Here is a 19,182-nt window from a genome sequence, read left to right on the forward strand (position 1 = left end):
AAAGCCAGAATGCGTAACGTGATTTTCGAATGCTCCTCACTACTCGAGCTACATCACAGCTATAAACTTAAACAAAGTAGAAGGCTATGTTCAAGCTCATGCATGACTTATTTTTGCAGCTGAAGTGGTTTGTTTTGAAATTTCTTGGATCTGATGATTTAACATTTTTTCATTGTTTTATTACAGCTGTTCTTTAAACAAATCGTTGACTTCGAATTCCTCAAAAGCCTGACCCCACGAAATAAAAAAAAAATCGTCAAAAAATTTATTGATCCATTATAATACTTGCTATCTTTTGCTAACCTTTTGCGAACAATAAATTGATTCCGCTTTGACAGTTCTAAATTAACGACCGCTTTAGAGCTTTACGAACCGCTATTCCACACCCAGATCCTAACCTACAACTTTGTCGAAGATACAAAATCGATCAGAAAATCCCTTCTCAAGTTACAGAATCTCATACATTTACATAACCATTTTGGTTGACCCCAAAATTTGTATGGAGACTTGATTGGAAAAACTAATGATGCAAACTTGCTTCTTTTGACATAGGAAAAAAAAATAAAATAAAAAAATTAAAAAAAAAATCGCGAAAAAAATATGCGAAATCGTAGAGATTTACTCATAGAAGTTGTCGAAACAGAACAATTTGCCTTGCTGCTCATACAAAATGGGCATGCTAATATTCAAACATCTATATCTTGAAAAGAAATTTTCTAATCGATGTGGTATCTTCGGCAGAGGGGTAGGTTAGAAATAGAACGTTTCAAAAAAAAAAAAAAAAAAAAAAAATGGTGGGGAGGGAAAAATCCAGATTTTTTTTTATTAAAAATGTTCAATTCCCAAATATTCCCATATTTTTTTGTTTTTTTTGCCTTCCTCACCTCACTGAGGAAAGGCATTAAAATCACTCGAAAAATAAACTTCTTAAATAGGTCTCGTAGACCCACCTCCACGTATACATATCGACTCAGAATCAAATTCTGAGCAAATGTCTGTGTGTGTGGATGGACGTAGATTTTTTTCTCACTCACTTTTCTCGGAACTGGCTTGACCAATTTTGTCCGGATCTGTGTTTTTAGATCCGTCTACAGGTCCCATAGGTCATATTTTCATACCATTATGTTTAGTAAAGTACTTCAAAAGTTATGCTAAAAAAACGATTTTGACTAAAGTTCGCAAGATTGTAAAAAGGGTGGTTTTTGTAAGAAAAGCTGTAAGAAATGCTATACATTTTTAGAAAGGTATTTGAAAGACCTTTCCATTGAAGATCTGACAACCCTATCAAAAGTTATTAGCACTTAAGTGTTATTTATACACTTTTTGGAGGCCGGATCTCAGATATTTTGTTGAAAACTTTGTCCGGATCTCTCATGCGAACTATCGTTGTATAGGTAATCAAAAGACCTATCCAACGCGTCCAAAACATTGAAGATTTGACAACCTTATCACAAGTTTTAAGCATTTAAGTGGTATTTATACACTTTTTGGAGGCCGGATCTCAGAAATTTTGATAAAAACGTTGTCCGGATCTATCATGCGACCTATCTTTGGATAGGTAATTTAAAGACCTTTTCAACGAACACGAATTGGATTGGAGATCTGACTACCCTATCATAAGTTGTAAGTACATAATTGCCCTGCAATATGAAGACCTGACCTTTAAATATGAGGAAGGCACCAACCACCTAAGGGTGGATTAAGTAACGTTTTATTTGTTTAGGGAACAAAAAAAAAACTCTGGTGCAAAACCTGGTACCAATGTTCTGAAATTTTGTTAGCAAAACTTTTCATTTGAAAATATTGGAAATATTATCACTTAAACAATTGTATTTTTTTCAGATTAAAGTTAAAATTTTCAATCGAATACTACCTTGAAAAGCTTTTCAAAAAAAAAATCCTTGAATTTGAACACGTATAACTTACGAATTATTAATTAAATGTTTGTAAATTTGTTTAATGGCTAGAATTTCCAGCAAACTTTGATTTCCAGAATCTTGAATGGTGGCATGTCTACAATAATTTTCAAATGATAAGTGTTTATTTGTGAACGCGATGAAATACAGGTGGACTCCAACCACAGACATACCCGCTAGTACGGCTGCAACATTGTACTACCATGCTGTAGTAAATGTGTGCTGTTCGGCGTGAATCCACTGACGATTTTCAGACGACGCCAAGAAGAAGGAGACGCCAATGCAGTATTATTAGTACACTGGTAGGGTGCAGAATGCGGTCACAGCCGCCACTCAATTTATTTACGCGAAACTCGTCAGGCCACACACACAGACAGCACGGACAATCAAAGTTTGACAAACCGAAGAAGACAGTAACAACTTTTCAAAAGGGCGAATCCCTCAGATGTAAACAAACTGAGTTTTTGTCAGAATCATATAAAGCGAACAAAACTGATTCTAAAACACCCTCCAACATCTCAAAATTCCGAAAATACGTAGTTTTACAAGCAAAAAACAAAAGGGCTAATCAACAACATCAATCAAAACAAACCAAAATGAGTTTCCGCCCTTGTGTTTTCACCCAATCACGAGGGGCGACGTATATTTAGAAACACTAAATTTTCGTTATAATTAAGTGAATTTTAACCTAACAATCCTCAAAATGGATCAAAATGTATGTTTCTGATGTCTCTGACCACAATTCCACAACAAACACAGATTTGTATGATCCTAAATACATAACTTTTTAATTTCAATTATTGTAGTATCGGATCTGGTCTGGTTTCACAATCTAGATATGAAGGTCCATAATTTACCGGTTCTTGGAACATCCGGGGATTCTGGGTCGAGCAGTTGCAGGACAAAAAGTTAGTGTAGGGAGGTTTAGGAGGAATGCCGTACAAAATCATCGCCTCCGTAACCATTGAAGCTATGCAAAGATTGAGAAGGCAGGATGGTGTCGCGGGGTGGCCTAGTCGTCAGGTGCCATGTCTCCCACTTCCGGCGGGGACACCCCAAGGAACGTCACTTCAATATAGACCACATCGTCAAACCAACTTGCTACTTACGGTGTATCCTGGCTCAACGAGTCTTGGCCTGAATCGGACTCCTTATGAAGGCTTTATAGACCAATTTTTTATCACTGATGTCGCAAATATTACTGTATTATCACTGACTGTAACGTTTCAAAATGATAAAATAGTTGTTTCACCACTTTTTTCTTTAAAAACCCGAAAAATGAACAAAAAACAAAAGGGCGAATCTGTTGTTTACTTCTGCTTTGTGGCGTAACCTGACGGGCGAAACCGTTGTTTTGGTTGAGTGGGTGGCGAATACGGTGGGGCGAAAATGTAGGCACGCTCTTCAAAAAGGCGTAATTTCTTTTTCTCAATTTTTAATAGCAAAAACACCTTAATTAATTTCAAATTGCTCTCTATGATGAAATTATTGCTATTTTCTATTACGTTTTGACAAAATTGATGGTTTTCATGCTTTTTTGTGGAAATAGGAATTGATCGAAATTGCAAAATTTTGAATGTTGATTTTCCCGAAACGGCAGGATCGTAGGTTTCGCCCTTTTGAAATGTTGTTACTGAAGAGTACAACAAAACATTGGAATATGCTGTTTTTTGTGATAGGATTTTTTTTTGCCTTCTGAAAAACAAGTATCTAATTGAAAATAAATATTATTATTTCAACTCTCTCAACAAAACAAAAGTTGCAAATTGCTCATGGCATTGAATTTCCATAAACTTCTGTTAATTACCCCGGACAACATGTGAAGTCAATTAAACGTCTTGGCCAAACAGCCATTTGACGTAAACGGGCAGAGTTTTGAACACCCGTTGGCGTTGTAGGCTGTCACACCATTTCACTGGCACCTGCTTCAACTCCCACATCATAATCCTATAATCCCGGTTGACCGATTGAATCACGAATGTAGAAGTATTTCATTTGGGCCAGATGGACCAACTGTGGTCTTAGCCTGTCTTTTGACAACCACAAATAAAAAAAAAAAAAAAAGTATTTCATTTGTAGATATTTGTTTTCCTCAAAAAGTACAACTTTCATGCAAGTTTAGCCACTCACGAATGACCTTTTATTTTGAGCTAAAAACTGTGGTAGACCGGTTGTCTATTCTTCTCATCCTCTTTGACAACTGTAAACAATACCTCAAACGCGAGCTGAGTTTTCCTCGTGGTGTCACTTGAAACAACATGAGAGTACAAATCCACAAGTTATGCATCGATTTAAAGTGTTTGCGGTCAAAGGTCCCGTCGAATACTATTGGATATTCTGGCATAAACTGGTCGACGCCTTCGGTCGGCTTGTGACCGCCCTGATGAGCTTCGTCGAGGTGATACTGTTTGGAAATCCCACCAATCTGCTACCAACCTGCGTGAACAGGCTGTCACCATGGAGGGCGAAACAAAAGGTAATGTTTTGTCGCTGTCGTTTTTTTTGCAAATGCTCAGTTCAAATTCTGCGGACATTCATTAGTACCTATTAATTTTTTTTTTTGAGATGTGAAAAAGAAACCATAAAAATATTAAGTTAATTTCTTTAAAACCAAATTTTAAGGTTGTAATACAACTCGTTTGTTATTTAATTTCTACCAACACGGAAAATCTTTCAAAAATTCACAAAATTTTGCCAATAAGTACATACTGGGAATGATAATACATTTACTTGACATAAAACCTTTAATATGGCAAAATTTCAATGTTTTGAAAATATGCAATTTAGGCTGGTACAAATTTTATTTAAAGTTTTTGTCTCCCTTCTCCTTCAAAATTGGCCCAAAAAATCAGGGGGCAAAAAAATATTTTTTCAAGAAACTTAAAAATTTCAATGGAATTTGAAGTGCAATCAGTTGAAATCAATTTAAAATGCATTCCCCTGCGTTTAGAATCATTTTTAGCATGTTTGGGTTGATTTAAAAATCTCTTGAATTTTTGAAAATTGTCGTTGTTTAGTATCGCAAAATGTTTTTTTCGCAAAAAGTTTTGTTTTCGTCAAATCTTACATTTTTTGAAAACTAATGATTACATAACAACTACTAGTGTATAATGCATTTTTTTTTAACTTTTCCGTACAAATGATGATGGCTTGTTATTTCAATATTTATATTTTTATTTTTATATTTTATATATGCGAAAACTAATTTTTAATACTTTTGAAATATGTACTTATCGAAACTTCAAACAATTCAATGAGATGTATGGGACACTAAACCGATTCTAATACGAACCACTAAAAAAAACGGAATCGACGTAACACCTTATAATGTGGCCCTCTTAAACCTTGCGGTTTCTTCAACGGATCCACAGGCGTGTATCGTTCTTTTTGCGACAAGACTCCGCCTCCCGGGTTTCCTAAGTGTGAAGGTATGGCACGGGGAGAGGGCACCGAATACCTATATTAACAATTAGAATTTTTGCGTCTGCCTCGGGATTCGAACCGGCGACCTCTGGATTGTGAGTCCAGTGCGCGGTCCGATTGATCCACACAGGCAGACATACGAACCACTGGTCGCTAGTAAATCGGTACAGGTCGATAGACATAAGGTCGAAAAATAAAAAGCTGAATATACAAATGGACAAAAGGTCGAAATTGGTAGAAAGGTAGAATGGACTTAAGGTAAAAAACAAAAGGTCGAAATGACATTAGGACATATGGACAAAAGGTCAAAATTTGACAAAACGTCCAATGGAAAAAAGATCGAATGGACAAAAGGTCAAAAATACGATAATATCACAAAATTTTGTTTGTGTTGAAAAAAATAAACAATAATAAAGACAGACAATTATTCTTTTTTTTTAACAGAGAATGCAAACTGACAGAAATATTATTCAAGAGAGATAAAATAAATGAAACTCTTTGAATTATGTTTAAATCGAGACTTTCTTCTTATAAGTTTTTTAAGGAGCTGCTCTGCCCATGATCGCATAAATGTCCCATATGCATTTTCATCGTTTTTGAGTAAATGATGCAGTTTGGTTCAGAATCGTGTGCTCTTTCAGAAAAGCCTATAACATCCAGTACTTTGTTCTAGAAATCAGGAGGAAATCCATTTTTTCAGGAAAACTTAACACGTAGCCTTATGTGTGGGACAAACTTCAAATGCGTTTTTCTCAGCTTGCTGTTTTTGCATATGGGACATTTATGCGAACATGGGCAGTGCTTATATTAGAAGGAATGAAAAAACTAAAGAATGAAGTGCATAGAAACAAGAAAAAAAACTTTGTAAGGACATGACATTCTTCAAATCGTGTTTGATCTATGACTTTTTCTTATAAAACATTTTCTAAGGAACTGATCATGTTTAATAGAATGAAAAAAAAAACTCACTTAAATCTTACTTAAATTCAAATGAATTATTTGAAAGAGTAAAAAAACTCACAGAAATGTTACAGAAACAACAACAATTTTTTTTTTGAAAAAATCAAACTGAATTGAAATTAAATTATATTAGTTTTTCTCATAACACATTCCTAAGTCCTCAACAATGTTGAGTTCGGTTGCATTTAAGCCCCTTAACAACTTCCCAAATATTGGGAGCGATTGATTACCTCCACACTTTACTAATTGCATTTAAATTTTGTATGGGAAAACTTTATTTTTCACATTTGGATATACATTTTTTTATTTTTCACTAAAAAATAAAGAAATAATTCTCTAAAACTTTCCGAAAAGGTGAGCCTATCATGCTCCTGTTAAAAGATACAGCGTGCACAAGACAATTTTTATACTAGTTTTTAGGACGCTGTATCTTTTGACAGGAGTAAGACAGCAAGAATTTTCTTATTTTAACGCTATTGTATTAGTTTGGAAATTTAGTTTATAATAAAAAAAATACAAACATTGTTGCGTCAGACTTTTTCTCAAAAATCATTCAAGAAAAACAAAAGATATTAAATAACATCTGGATTATGGTTTTGTTATTTTTTTACACTTTCGACCTTTTGTCCATCCGACCTTTTTGTGACATCCGAAAAGTGAGACGATTCCAAAAGGAATTTTTCATCAAATTTGCGAAATCTGGTTTTGAATATGATGTAAATTTCTCTAAAGTTATCATAACTTTAGATAAGGTATACAAATGCTCACATTTTATAATTTTAGACCTAAAATGTTATCTAATGGCTCGAAACCGATATCCTTGAAGAGTTGCTTAAATTTTGTTAGTTTTTCTAGCAAATAGTGTTGTTTCAATACTACTTATTAAAAAAAAATTAAGCTGAATCTGGTATCCACCGCGTATCCTTACAATGCATTCATCTCAATGTGAAATCGAGATTTTCATAAATCAGAAAGCGCATCAGAAACAAGTTAGTTATGCAAACTTATCCAATAATCCCACACACATTTCTGCAAAGGTTTCTTAAACTAGACAAGGGTAACATCACCTATTATTGACAGTTATGTTGTAAATCCCTATTTTAAAACTATAAGTTTTTTGTTACGCTTTTCTTTGTCTTCGTTTTATGGTGAAATACTTATTAGCTAAAAGTTCCTTCATTTCCCCTATTAGAAATTCTGTTTCATATTTTGACCACCGTTTTTAATGTGTGAGTGTGTGTGCATGTTTTGCTCGCGGTTTCTCGCGCACACGGCCCCAAATTAAAAATAGAAAAACGGCGGCCGTTCCTTCTCTCTGTATCTCTCTTACGAATTGCACGAAAATCGTGAGTTTTTCTCACGACGTCGTCGACGAGGCGTCGCGACGCTGCTCGAAGCCCGCCGCCGTCGCCGAGACACGACAGATTTGTGCCAGTGGCGAGGAGTGCGTTTCGGTCGTTGGATTTTTAAACTTTTTTTTTTTCGTCAAGAACCACTTTCAAGTGGGGCCGCGTAAAGTCTCTCCGGAGTTTCGAGTGCGGGGTGGCCTATTTTGCGCGCGTCGGAGAGAATCCCAAGTTGAGACAGTTGAGTGAAAATCTTCCTCTGTGCTAATTGTGAGATTTGTTCGTTCTCTCGAAATATCGCACTTTTGGCGATCGAGCTTATTCGTGAACGCGCGTGTGTTTATTTTAAACGCCACTTGCGGAACTGACTGGTGCGCGGATTACGTCACGACGGCGTGAAAATCACGACACGGTGCGTTTCTTGGAACCGGCTGCAGCATCATCACCAGCGGAGGAAACCCAGCATGCAGTGGTGTGTACTACCAGACAGAGATAGATGAATCCTAAAAAAAAGTGTCGACATACCTTCAAGAGGCACGACGAAGACGTGCCTTAAGGCCAAAATCAATGGCAAAATACTGGCAAAAGTGCGAAATTTGGCGCACGCCAACGCGTCTTTTAAAGTTGTCCTTTGGTCGGTGATGCTCACGAAATGCTAGATTTAGAGTACAGGTTGACTGTTATACTGCGATTTTTGGAATTCTCTGAAATTTCAATACAAAACCTTACGAAAATTTACTTCGAAAATCTTTTTTATAAACAAATTCTGTATAACATTAATTTGGTTTCGATCTACATTGTCAATCTGTACAACAAAAACAACAGAAAAAGTGGGAAGGCCCCAGCCGCAGAAAGAGAGAAAAATGTCGCCACTTTTCGATTTCATTCTGGGAATGCGACAAAAATGTGCCCGCTTGGTTGGTGGTGGCGATTTTTGTTGATGTAAACTGTGTGGCACTGCAAAACACTGCCATCATCAGGGTTGAGATTTACGAGCAATATCGGAAGAACCGTGCAAAAATGAGCATGATAAAAGGCTGTGTTATTACTAAATCGGTTGAATAACTTTAGAACAAGACAATTAGAATAGTAAAAAATGGCACTAAAGTGCACTCAGTTTATTGCACCCAAAGGAAATATATAGCTCAAAATGTGCCGCAGTGGATTTGCTACAGAAAATGTTACATTTTATAAGAGTTTTTGCAGCAAGTTCATAGCTCAATTTTGCCCGCGTGTAAACATGTCAGCGATCTGCAGTTCTCACCAACACATAGAATGCTGGTGCGTCCCCGCGCTACACTCCAGAGAGAACAATTTGTTTGCGCTCTGTCTCTCACATTTCATCAAGCGTCCATGGCACGGTGGTAGCGTGTCGGCTCAGCAACCTAGAAGTTGATGGTTCATTCCTCGTTCTATCAAGATTTTTTTCTGCAATACAATCAATCAGCCGTCGGTATTGTCGATAATTGTCGGTAACGGGCAAAAATGTCATAGGGACCATCGATAAACCACGTGGACACTTTAGGGGGAGGGGGGGGGGGGGTTATGGCGATTGTCCACGATCCATACAAAAAAGGTTTTTTTTTGTACGGACAATTGTCCACGAAGGGGGGGGGGGGGGGGGGGTAACAGATTCCCAAAAAAGTGTCCACGTGGTTTATGGATGGTCCCATACCCCTATATCGCAAAAAATGCATGAGGACAGATTTCATGCAGATTCTGATATATTTTCATAGAGACGTGGCGTTACATCGTGCTGCCATCTGGTTTTTTTAAGTGCAAGAGTGGAAAAGTGCTGAGTCATCGTCTAAAAATAGACGGCGTCCTATCTCGCCCAGCAAAATGAAGTCGATAAAGTAGTCGGTTTCGATGAGAAAAAGTGGAAAACGTGGTCTAAAAATAGCGACGCCATCCCCCTATGCCGCCATGTATCACAATCATGCGACCGCCGGTTGGGTGTAGATACTAACATGTTTATTTCCAATCAGGTTGAACAATTTCGGTTTTTTTGCGTATCGTTCGCACTGCATATTTTAAGCGTTAAAACCAATATTTTTTGTAAACAAACTCTTCAATTACGAGAGACAACAACAAAATAAATATTACTCCCTTTTAAAAATTTAGTCTTGATTTCAAAATTTTCAATTTTTTTTTGTCGAAGAGATCAGAAAATTGTACAAACCTCGGATTAGTTTTCGAAAGGACTTAAGAGCCATTGGTAAACAAAGCCATTTTTGTATCGGTATTCGACCTACTTACGATAAACTAATTTCAAAAATGCTTGAGATTGTACATCAACAAGTCCTTCAAGTGCCCTAAATTAAAAATAAATTAAATTTTGTTTCAATTTGGAGAAAACGAAAATAAGTGTCGGTGGCTCTTACGGCTTTTTGAAAACTCAGCCGAGAAATTTATCTTTTTTTTTCAAACATTGAAAATTGGTGTTAGTTGGTGATATAATGGCAATAGAAAATTGGGGGTGAGACTTATAAAACTTAAATTTTCCATTAATTTTCGTGTTTTTTCTGAACTTTTCGGAAAAAATATTTTAAAGGTATGGAACACTTTTTTGAAAAATCGAAAAACCCGTTTTTTAATGTTATAATTAAACTTGAAGTGGTTTAGCAGTCCAGACTCGATTATTCAAAGCTTTATTATTTGTAATCCAATCATGAACCAAAACCTTTTTTTTTTTCTTGTCTTTAACATCAAATCGAGTTCTGCGATCCCATTTTGGTCAAATTTGAATACAGTCCAGAGTCCAGACTCGATTATCCAAATGGCGGTGAAAACATATTGAAAAAAGCATTTGAGCAACTCTCTACGAAATCGGCCGATTTCGCCCATTTTTATTTTTTTGTATTTTTTGATTTGGCTCAAAATTTGTGGGGGCCTTCCCTATGACCAAAAAAGCTATTTTGGGTCATTGGTTCACCCATACAAGTCTTCATACAATTTTGGCTGCTGTCCGTGGCGCAGGGGTAGCGGCTTCGGCTGCCGATCCCGATGATGCTATGAGACGCGGGTTCGATTCCCGCCTTATCCACTGAGCTTCTATCGGATGGTGAAGTAAAACGTCGGTCCCGGTTTCTCCTGTCTCGTCAGAGGCGCTGGAGCAGAAATCCCACGTTAGAGGAAGGCCATGCCCCGGGGGGCGTAGTGCCAATAGTTTCGTTTTTTCCATACAAAAATGGTACGTAAATATTCAAACAGCTGTAACTTTTGAGTGAATTTTCTGACCAATTTGGTGTCTTCGGCAAAGTTGTAGGTATTGTTGAGGACTATTGAGAAAAAATAGGTACACGGAAAAAAATTGCAGATTTTTTAATCAACTTTTTTTTCACAAAAACTCAATTTCCCAAATTACGTATTTTTTGTTTTTCGAGATTTTTTTAAATGTTTTAGGGGACAAAAACCCGCAACTTTTGAGCCATAGAGAAACATGGTCAAAAAATCTGCCGCCGAGTTATGATTTTTTGAAAAAATAGTGATTTTTTGGAAAAAATCGAAATTTCATGCAAAAACAAATTTGACGTAATTTTTAAATGTAAAATTGAATTTGCAATCGAAAAATATTGTGAAAAAAAATAAATCAGACTAGCATTTTAAATGGGCGTTATATTCAATGTTTGGCACTTTTAAAATGTTAGAGTTCATTTAAAAATTTTCAAAGTATTTTTTTCGAAAAGATCTGAAAATTTCATGAATGTTTCATGTTTTAACATTGAAAATCGGACCATTAGTTGCTGAGATATTAGAAAATTGTGGGTTGTTTGGGTGAGACTTAAAAAACTTCAATTTTCCTGTTTCCTTTTCTTAAAGCGGCTGTATTTCAGCAACCAGAGGTCCAATCTTTAATGTCTCTTAAACAATTTTAAAGAAAATTTTCTGAACTTTAAAAATTTTTTTTTTGAAGTGGTCACTCATGGTCACTATTTTTAAAAATCGAAGAACTGCAAATATTTCGTTAAAATCAAACTTTCGGTGGCTATATCTTGAAAACGGAGCCCTTTATCAAATAATCTGTAAAGTACTTTTCGATTGCAAATTCTATTTTACAATAAAAAACTACGTAAAATTTGTTTTTGCATGAAATTTCAATTTTTCCAAAAATCACTATTTTTCAAAAATTTATAACTCGGCGGCAGATTTTGACCATGTTTCTCTATGGCTCAAAAGTTGCGGGTTTTTGTCCCCTTAAACATTTCAAAAAATCTCGAAAATCAAAAAATACATATTTTGGGAAATTGGGTTTTTGTAAAAAAAAAGTTGATTAAAAAATGTGCAAATTTTTTTTCCGTGTACCTATTTTTTCTCAATAGTCCTCAACAATACCTACAACTTTGCCGAAGACACCAAATTGATCAGAAAATTCACTCAAAAGTTACAGCTGTTTGAATATTTAAAATTGTATGAAGACTTGTATGGGTGAACCAATGACCCAAAATAGCCAACAGGGTACAAACCAAAAAGTGTCAAACGAAAAAGTGACCAACCTCCGGCGGTTGAGTGTAGTAAATATGTGTGGGGTAATATTGAGGTAATCTCAGATTGTTATTTATAATAAAACGGTATAAAAAGTTTACAAAATAAGACAAAAAATCTAAATAATTGGTTATACCAAACAGACACAAAATAAACAAAAACCTAACTTACTACCCAAAAGAGAACTTTCATCCATTCACGCAGCTCATGATTGTTTAAGCTAAATCTAACCCTTCCCGTTGTTGTTGTTGTTGTGATTGTGCACTGAATATTTCACACAATCCAAATTCTATCTCACCTCCAAAAGCAGTGTTTTAACCCTTTAAAATCTGATTGCATTTTTCTCTTTTTCTTGTTTCCATTTCCCGCTTCTTCTTGTTCTTGTTCTTCCCCACCCACCGTGTGTGTGTGTGTACCGTATATGTCCCGTATTTCGTCCTGAAATGCTTATCCGTAACCACTTTGGCTGTGACTCCCGCTTCACTGTAACACACCACAAATACCGAATCACAAAATCGAATGGACCACGCAGATTGCCCCGCCCCAGCCCCCTGCCGCCCACACATAACTAGCGATGGTATGCCCGGAGGGTGGAGGAGGTGCCACCGCCATCGAGCAGCAGGAGTGCCTATGCGTCATCAAGGACCCCCGGAAGGACTCACAGCAGAAGCGGTTCTGCGTCAAGGTTCGCTCCGCGTACACGGTGGCCAAGCTGTACGAGGATGTGGCCACCCAGACGATCTTTCCGGACTTTGAGCTGGTCATGCCGAACAGCGGTGCAGATGCCGGTGACTACGAGGAGGCTGCGTTCGATGGGGTAAGTCGGATGCGGATGGTGCACGAGAGCACGCGAGTACTAATCCGCTTTTTTGAATGTTTTTACGGTAAAAGATCACTGGAAATAACCGCTTGAAACTGGCTACTCGTTGATAGTTGTTCAATGTGTTCAAATTCCCTAATTCTACACACTTACATCGAAAACCCTACAAACAGCGATTTTTTACGTTTTCGAAATTCGAATTTTTGCTCGTACACAGTAAAAAAACGGTGGTAATTTATGATGTAATTCTACCTCAACTAAGGCTAAAAATTACACCAGAAAAGTGGTAAAATTACACATTTTCATAAAATTTTTTCTGACATAAAAGATGTACACAGTAAAATATATTGTAAATTTGGAAGGTTTAATTTTGGAGGGTTAAATATTACCTCTTTAATGTTGTAATTTTACCTCAATTGAGACTGGAAAAGTGGTCTTACACCAGAAAAGTGGTAAAATTACACATTTTCAAAGGTAAAATTACACATTTTTTCATACTTAAAAGATGTACCCCTTCCCAGATGTAATATGCAATTCCAGCTCAAATCAGATTTTTTTTTGTTAATTGTTATGAAACGTTTTAGATATGTTATCCTAGGCCTATATAAGTAATTTTTGTGTATTTGGAGCCAATTGTACTCGAAAATAACATTTGAGAAGGGCGTAAGTTATTTAAATATTTTTGTATTTTGCAATTTAAAAATTACTGTATCTCGAAGCCGTTGCATCCTATCAAAAAATTGTCAAAGACAAACTTGTAGGAAATTGGACATTGAAATAAAAAAACAGGCCATTTCTATGAGATTTTTTGATTTTTAAGTTTAAAAGTTAAATTTTTAAGGTGGTGGCACGTTTTTTTCGTTCAAAATTTTTGAGGAAATAGCCTGAGATCAGGACTGCAAAAAGTTTCCAACCCAGCGTACACATGAAGCAAACCAAAATGACTGTTCACTGCTAGCATGTGACTGCAAGCCTACTGTGTCTATTCAACCACTGCCGCCTGACTTGTGCCGGTCGGCTGCTGGAGAATGAGAGACGTGAAAAAATGAGCTACACTCACTCAATTCGTGTCATATGACTGACTCGTAAAATCCTCTTTAAACACAGTTTTGACTATTTTTAAACAATTGAATGGTTCTAGACTGTGTTAAACACTTAAAACAACCTTAACTTTTATTCAAAATTACATTTCCACGCATAAACACAAACTTTTTGTGTAAATACTTGTTTCTTTATGTGTGTGCGTGCAACGTCGAATGAGCGTTGGTCGACTACTGCCTCGCATTGCAGCTGCTCAATGAGCTAGGGCACTCACGACTGCGCCGGGATTGTTTATGTCACGGTTTTGCGGTTCAGTGAATGGAACTCAGAAATTCGTGTCAGCGTCGCCGATTTTCGAGTCATGATCCCTGACATTTTCAGCACTGCCTGAGATGTTACAAAAAGACTCACGAAAAATGCAGGATGGTATGTCCCTCCTAAAAAAAAAAAAATCATTTACTGAAACTTTTTTTTTTTGAAAAGTGGTCTAAACGTCAAAATTTTGAAAAGCCGATAGTGGCTTACGCCCTTCTGAAATGTTATTTTCGAGTACAATTATCTCCATATACACAAAAATTGTTTATATAGGCCTAGGATAACATGTCTAACAAGTTTTATTGAAATTGGAGATGGTCCGGTACACAAGTAACAGAAAAATTCCTGATTTGAGCTGGAATTGCTCAGGGTTCTTTCATTGCTGTGAAGATAAATAGAGAGATAGAAAGAGAATGCTTTTGCTGACAATCACGAGATAAAAGAAGAGAACTCACAAGCTATAGTGACGGTCGCTATACTTTGTGATATTTTGGTACAGGAATCATCAATTGATAGTTTTTTCTATCACTAATTAGAATTTCTTGCAATTGTTGCCAGGAATATTTTTATTGTAGGTACTAAAAGTGCAGAAAATCGCTGGCAACAATGTCTACGGCACATTCTCAAATGCCACACGCCTTTGAAAGAAACGGACAATAATTGACTTCCAAAATCAAATTGGATGAACTGGCACACCAGTTGAACAAGTATACCAAATGACGGGTGACAATGGCCACAAAAAGACGATCCAATAGATGAGATCAATATGGAAGTCTGTCAAAAAGCAGATGACACGTAAAAATGGGAGCTCTATAGATTTTCATCAAGCGAATGATTATAAAATATCGCGTCCTATATACACAACAACTGGTTAAAAATGTGCTTCTTGATTGTGGGTGCCCCCGTGACCAGCAACAGCTGCCGGCCGGTGTCTAATTTTAGCACCCGCACCCGCCTTAGCCGTGGTCGTGCGGAAATGATTTACTGCCGCTTGGCCCCAATTGCAACGTGGCTAATTTTTTTCTTCTCTAAATTCTTTCGCTTTTCTAGATCTCCCTGCACGACAAAAAACACAAAAAGCTAATCGATGTCGGCATCGACTTTGGCATCCGCAACACGCTGCACATAATTCCCCGCGTGGAGGACTACTCGAGCGCGAACATTACGGTCGAAACGGAGATGTCTTCCGACGACGATCTGGCGCTAGGGGCGTCGGCCAGTCCGGTCGAGTCGGCCAACTACAACATGCCTGCACCGCCACCCCTGCCAGCGTTAACCAGCCCGACGTACTCGGCGGCCGCGTACGGTACAAACCAGAGCATTACCACGTCCAGGTTGCGGCATTACAACGGTAGTGATCAGCCTTCGTCGTCCGGGGGAAGCAGTAACAACTACCGTGGCTTGGTGAACCAGGCTATGACCTGTTATTTGAACAGTTTACTTCAGGCTCTGTTTATGACGCCGGAGTTCCGCAACGCATTGTACAAGTGGGAGTTTGACGGTAAGGACGAAGCCAAATCGATCCCATACCAGCTGCAGCGACTGTTTGTGAACCTGCAGACGTCGCCTAAATCTGCGGTGGAGACTACCGACTTGACGCGCAGCTTCGGCTGGGATTCGGCCGAGGGTTGGCAGCAGCACGACATCCAGGAACTGTGCCGCGTCATGTTCGACGCGCTGGAGCAAAAGTTCAAGCACACCAAGCAGTCCGACCTGATCAACCGGCTGTACGAAGGTCGCATGATCGACTACGTCAAGTGTCTGGAGTGTAACACGGATAAACAGCGCGAGGACAAGTTCCTGGACATTCCGCTGCCGGTGCGACCATTCGGAAGTACCGTCGCGTACGAAAACATTGAGGACGCGCTGCGAGCGTTCGTACAGCCGGAAATCCTAGACGGCAACAATCAGTACCACTGCGAGACGTGCAACAAAAAGTGCGACGCCCACAAGGGTCTCAAGTTCACCAAGTTCCCGTACATCTTGACGCTGCACCTGAAGCGGTTCGACTTTGACTACCAAACCTTGCACCGCATCAAGCTGAACGACAAAGTTACCTTCCCGCAAACGCTGAACCTGAACAACTTTGTGAACGCGGTGCCCACTCAGTCGCCGACAGCAGCCACTGCGCCCGAGGTCACTACAAACGGCCACAACGGAACCACGGTGACAAACGGCCAGTCCGCTCAGATGGAAACGGCGGAGAATTTCATGAAGACGTGCGACGAATGCAGCACCACTGACAGCGGATCCGCCCTGGAGGAGGACTCGGCCTTCCAGAACGGGGGCGGTGGCACTTCGGTGTCTTCCACGACGACCACACCAAACGATCAGTTTATGACGCAGGTAAGGTGTCCTCAAGCTACAATCATGCGGAGATTCTCACCGATTCTTGTTTCCTTTCAGGACGACGACGAAGGCATTGACATGGAGTTGAATGGTGGCTCGCCCTCCGTCAGCAACTTCAACGCGCCCGGTCCGTACGTGTACGAGCTGTTTGCTATCATGATCCACTCGGGCAGTGCCAGCGGTGGCCATTACTACGCGTACATCAAGGACTTTGACTGCTCCAAGTGGTTCTCGTTCAACGATCAGACCGTTTCGACGGTGAGTTTGAAGAATCTTTCAGGTAGAATCTAGTTAACCAATGTTTTAATTTGTTCAGATTACCCAGGAAGACATCCAGAAGTCGTTTGGAGGGGGATCCTCCAAGACGTACTACTCGGGAGCGTACAGCTCAAGCACGAACGCGTACATGCTGATGTACCGGCAGATCGATTCGTCCAAAAACAGTCACCCCATCAAGGAGGAGGAGTTCCCCGACCACATCAAGGTAATTTCGCTTAACAATCTTTTTAAAGAATCTCTTTCTGACAGTTATCTCTCCCTCCGCGGCAGAATCTGGTCGGAAAGATCCGCGACTCGGACGCGGCCGGTCGCAGCCCCATCGACTCGGACGCGCTGCACCTGAAGGTGTACTTTGACAATCCGCGCACGCGGGCCATCAAGAGCTACAAGATGTACCTGCTGAACGACAGCACGATGACGGAGGCGCTGGAGGAAGCGTACCGGACGCTGCAGGTCAAGGGCATCGTACCGATCGAGCGGTGCCGCCTGGTGGCGTACGATCGCGCCCGCGAGGAGATCGAGCGGAGCTTCGAGGGGGAGGACGATAAGAGGGTGAGTTGAGTTTGTTGGTGTATTGCTGTTTTGTCGAAAAGAATCGGTTTGAACTATTTTTGTTTGCACAAATAATACTTTTAATAACATCGTAGCATAGAAGGCACGTTATTAAATGAGTTTTGTCCAAATGTATCAAATCTTTAAAAAAAAATCTTAAAATTCAAAATATAAAGAATTGCCTTTAAAATTTACGAAATTTAAAAACTCGTCAATTTAAATATTCCATATGAAAAAAAAATCATAAATTCAACAAATCAATAAATCAAGCAAAACAATGTAAATGGGCCAATGTGGATTTGTAAACAAGAAGTCCATCCTACTCATGTTAAATGTAAACATTCACTGACGTGAGTAAGACATTTACATTGTTTAGGTTAAAATAACAAACCTTGAATTTATTTATTTTTTCAAATTTTACAAAAAAATAAAGTAAACGTATAACAATCAGATTTTTTTTTCTTAAAAAGGTCTCATAAACATTTTTTTTTTATTCATGGGTATTTTTGTTCATTTGGCCTTTTTTAAAAAAGAAAATCTCCAGTAATGATCATTTTAGCATTGTTTCTGAAAATTATAAAATTCAAAAATGAAAAAAATGAAAATATGTTGCTCTAAAAATTTGCTTAGTAAAAAAAATTACAATTTAAATATTCCAAATAAAAAGCACTAAACATAAAGAAATTCCAAAAATCAATAAACATAACAATTCAAGGATTTCAGCATTTGAAAACCAAAATTTAGAAACTGCTGAAATTTGAAATTGCAGAAAAATATTAAAAAAAAATACAGTTAATATAAAAAATATAGAAAAGTATAACAAAATATAGAAAAATTTAAATAAAGAAAAATATTTTAAATTAACGAAAAAAAAATAAAAATATAGAAAAATATTAAAAAATAAAGAAAAAAATGCAAAATTTTTTTTTTTTTACGAAATCTTAAAACAATGCTTAAAAAAACAATCTACGATTTAAATATAAAAAAATGCTATAATTCTATAACTTAAAAATTCCAATACAATATGGTACAATTTGGTTTAAAAAAGATTATTGCAAATTTCCTAAATTTTAAATCAGGAAATACAATATGTACCATAAACAAATACACAAATTCTTGAATTAAAATATGTTTCAATCTGAAATTTGAGAATTCAAATGTTGAAAACTCTTGAGTTTAATTATAATACAATAATTAAATTAGAAAAAAATAAACTAAACATACCCAAATAAAAAAAATGCATTTAATTTTTTTTAAACCCAAATTCTAATTTTAAGGAAATTAACATTTTTTTAATAAAAAGAAATCAAAATTTTAAATAAAACAATTCACACTTAGTTATGATTTTCGAGTTTGGCAGAATCAGAACAACTTATCGCTCGGCAGAAAAAAAAAACATTTTTTTGAGTCAATAAAATAAAATTTATTTTAATTCATGAATTAAAAGAAAAAAACTATTCTAAAATTCAAAAAATCTACTCAGTTCAAATAGTATTTGAATTTCAAAATTTAAAAATAAATACATAAATCCTGGATTTGATAGTTTGAGACTTCAATTTTTTAAAAATCTGTACATTGGAAAATCAAAACAAATCAAACATTTTAAAAATAACATCATTTATAAATTCTACAAAAGAATTACGATTTTTTTAAATTAAAAAATCTACACTTTGGACATTGGTTTTTTTATTTGGGA

General features: G+C 37.3%; 1 protein-coding gene across 3 annotated transcripts in view; it reads left to right on the forward strand.

The window, feature by feature from the left end:
• Positions 1 to 19,182, forward strand: part of LOC120412569 (ubiquitin carboxyl-terminal hydrolase 47) — a 32,880-nt gene that overhangs the window by 10,318 nt on the left and 3,380 nt on the right. Inside the window, exons 2-6 of one of the 3 annotated variants that reach the window (XM_039573080.2) lie at positions 12,663 to 12,947; positions 15,357 to 16,652; positions 16,713 to 16,913; positions 16,972 to 17,139; positions 17,205 to 17,486. In XM_039573080.2, the coding sequence (XP_039429014.1) occupies positions 12,705 to 12,947; positions 15,357 to 16,652; positions 16,713 to 16,913; positions 16,972 to 17,139; positions 17,205 to 17,486 (2,190 nt within the window). In that variant the 5' untranslated portion in view covers positions 12,663 to 12,704. Of the gene's footprint in view, positions 1 to 4,233; positions 4,393 to 7,841; positions 8,118 to 12,662; positions 12,948 to 15,356; positions 16,653 to 16,712; positions 16,914 to 16,971; positions 17,140 to 17,204; positions 17,487 to 19,182 lie in introns of those variants that run through there. The other 2 variants (XM_039573081.2, XM_039573082.2) reach the window with 2 other exon arrangements.

Source organism: Culex pipiens, chromosome 3 (assembly GCF_016801865.2).
Source record: "Culex pipiens pallens isolate TS chromosome 3, TS_CPP_V2, whole genome shotgun sequence".
In the NCBI taxonomy this organism is placed as follows: domain Eukaryota; kingdom Metazoa; phylum Arthropoda; class Insecta; order Diptera; family Culicidae; genus Culex; species Culex pipiens.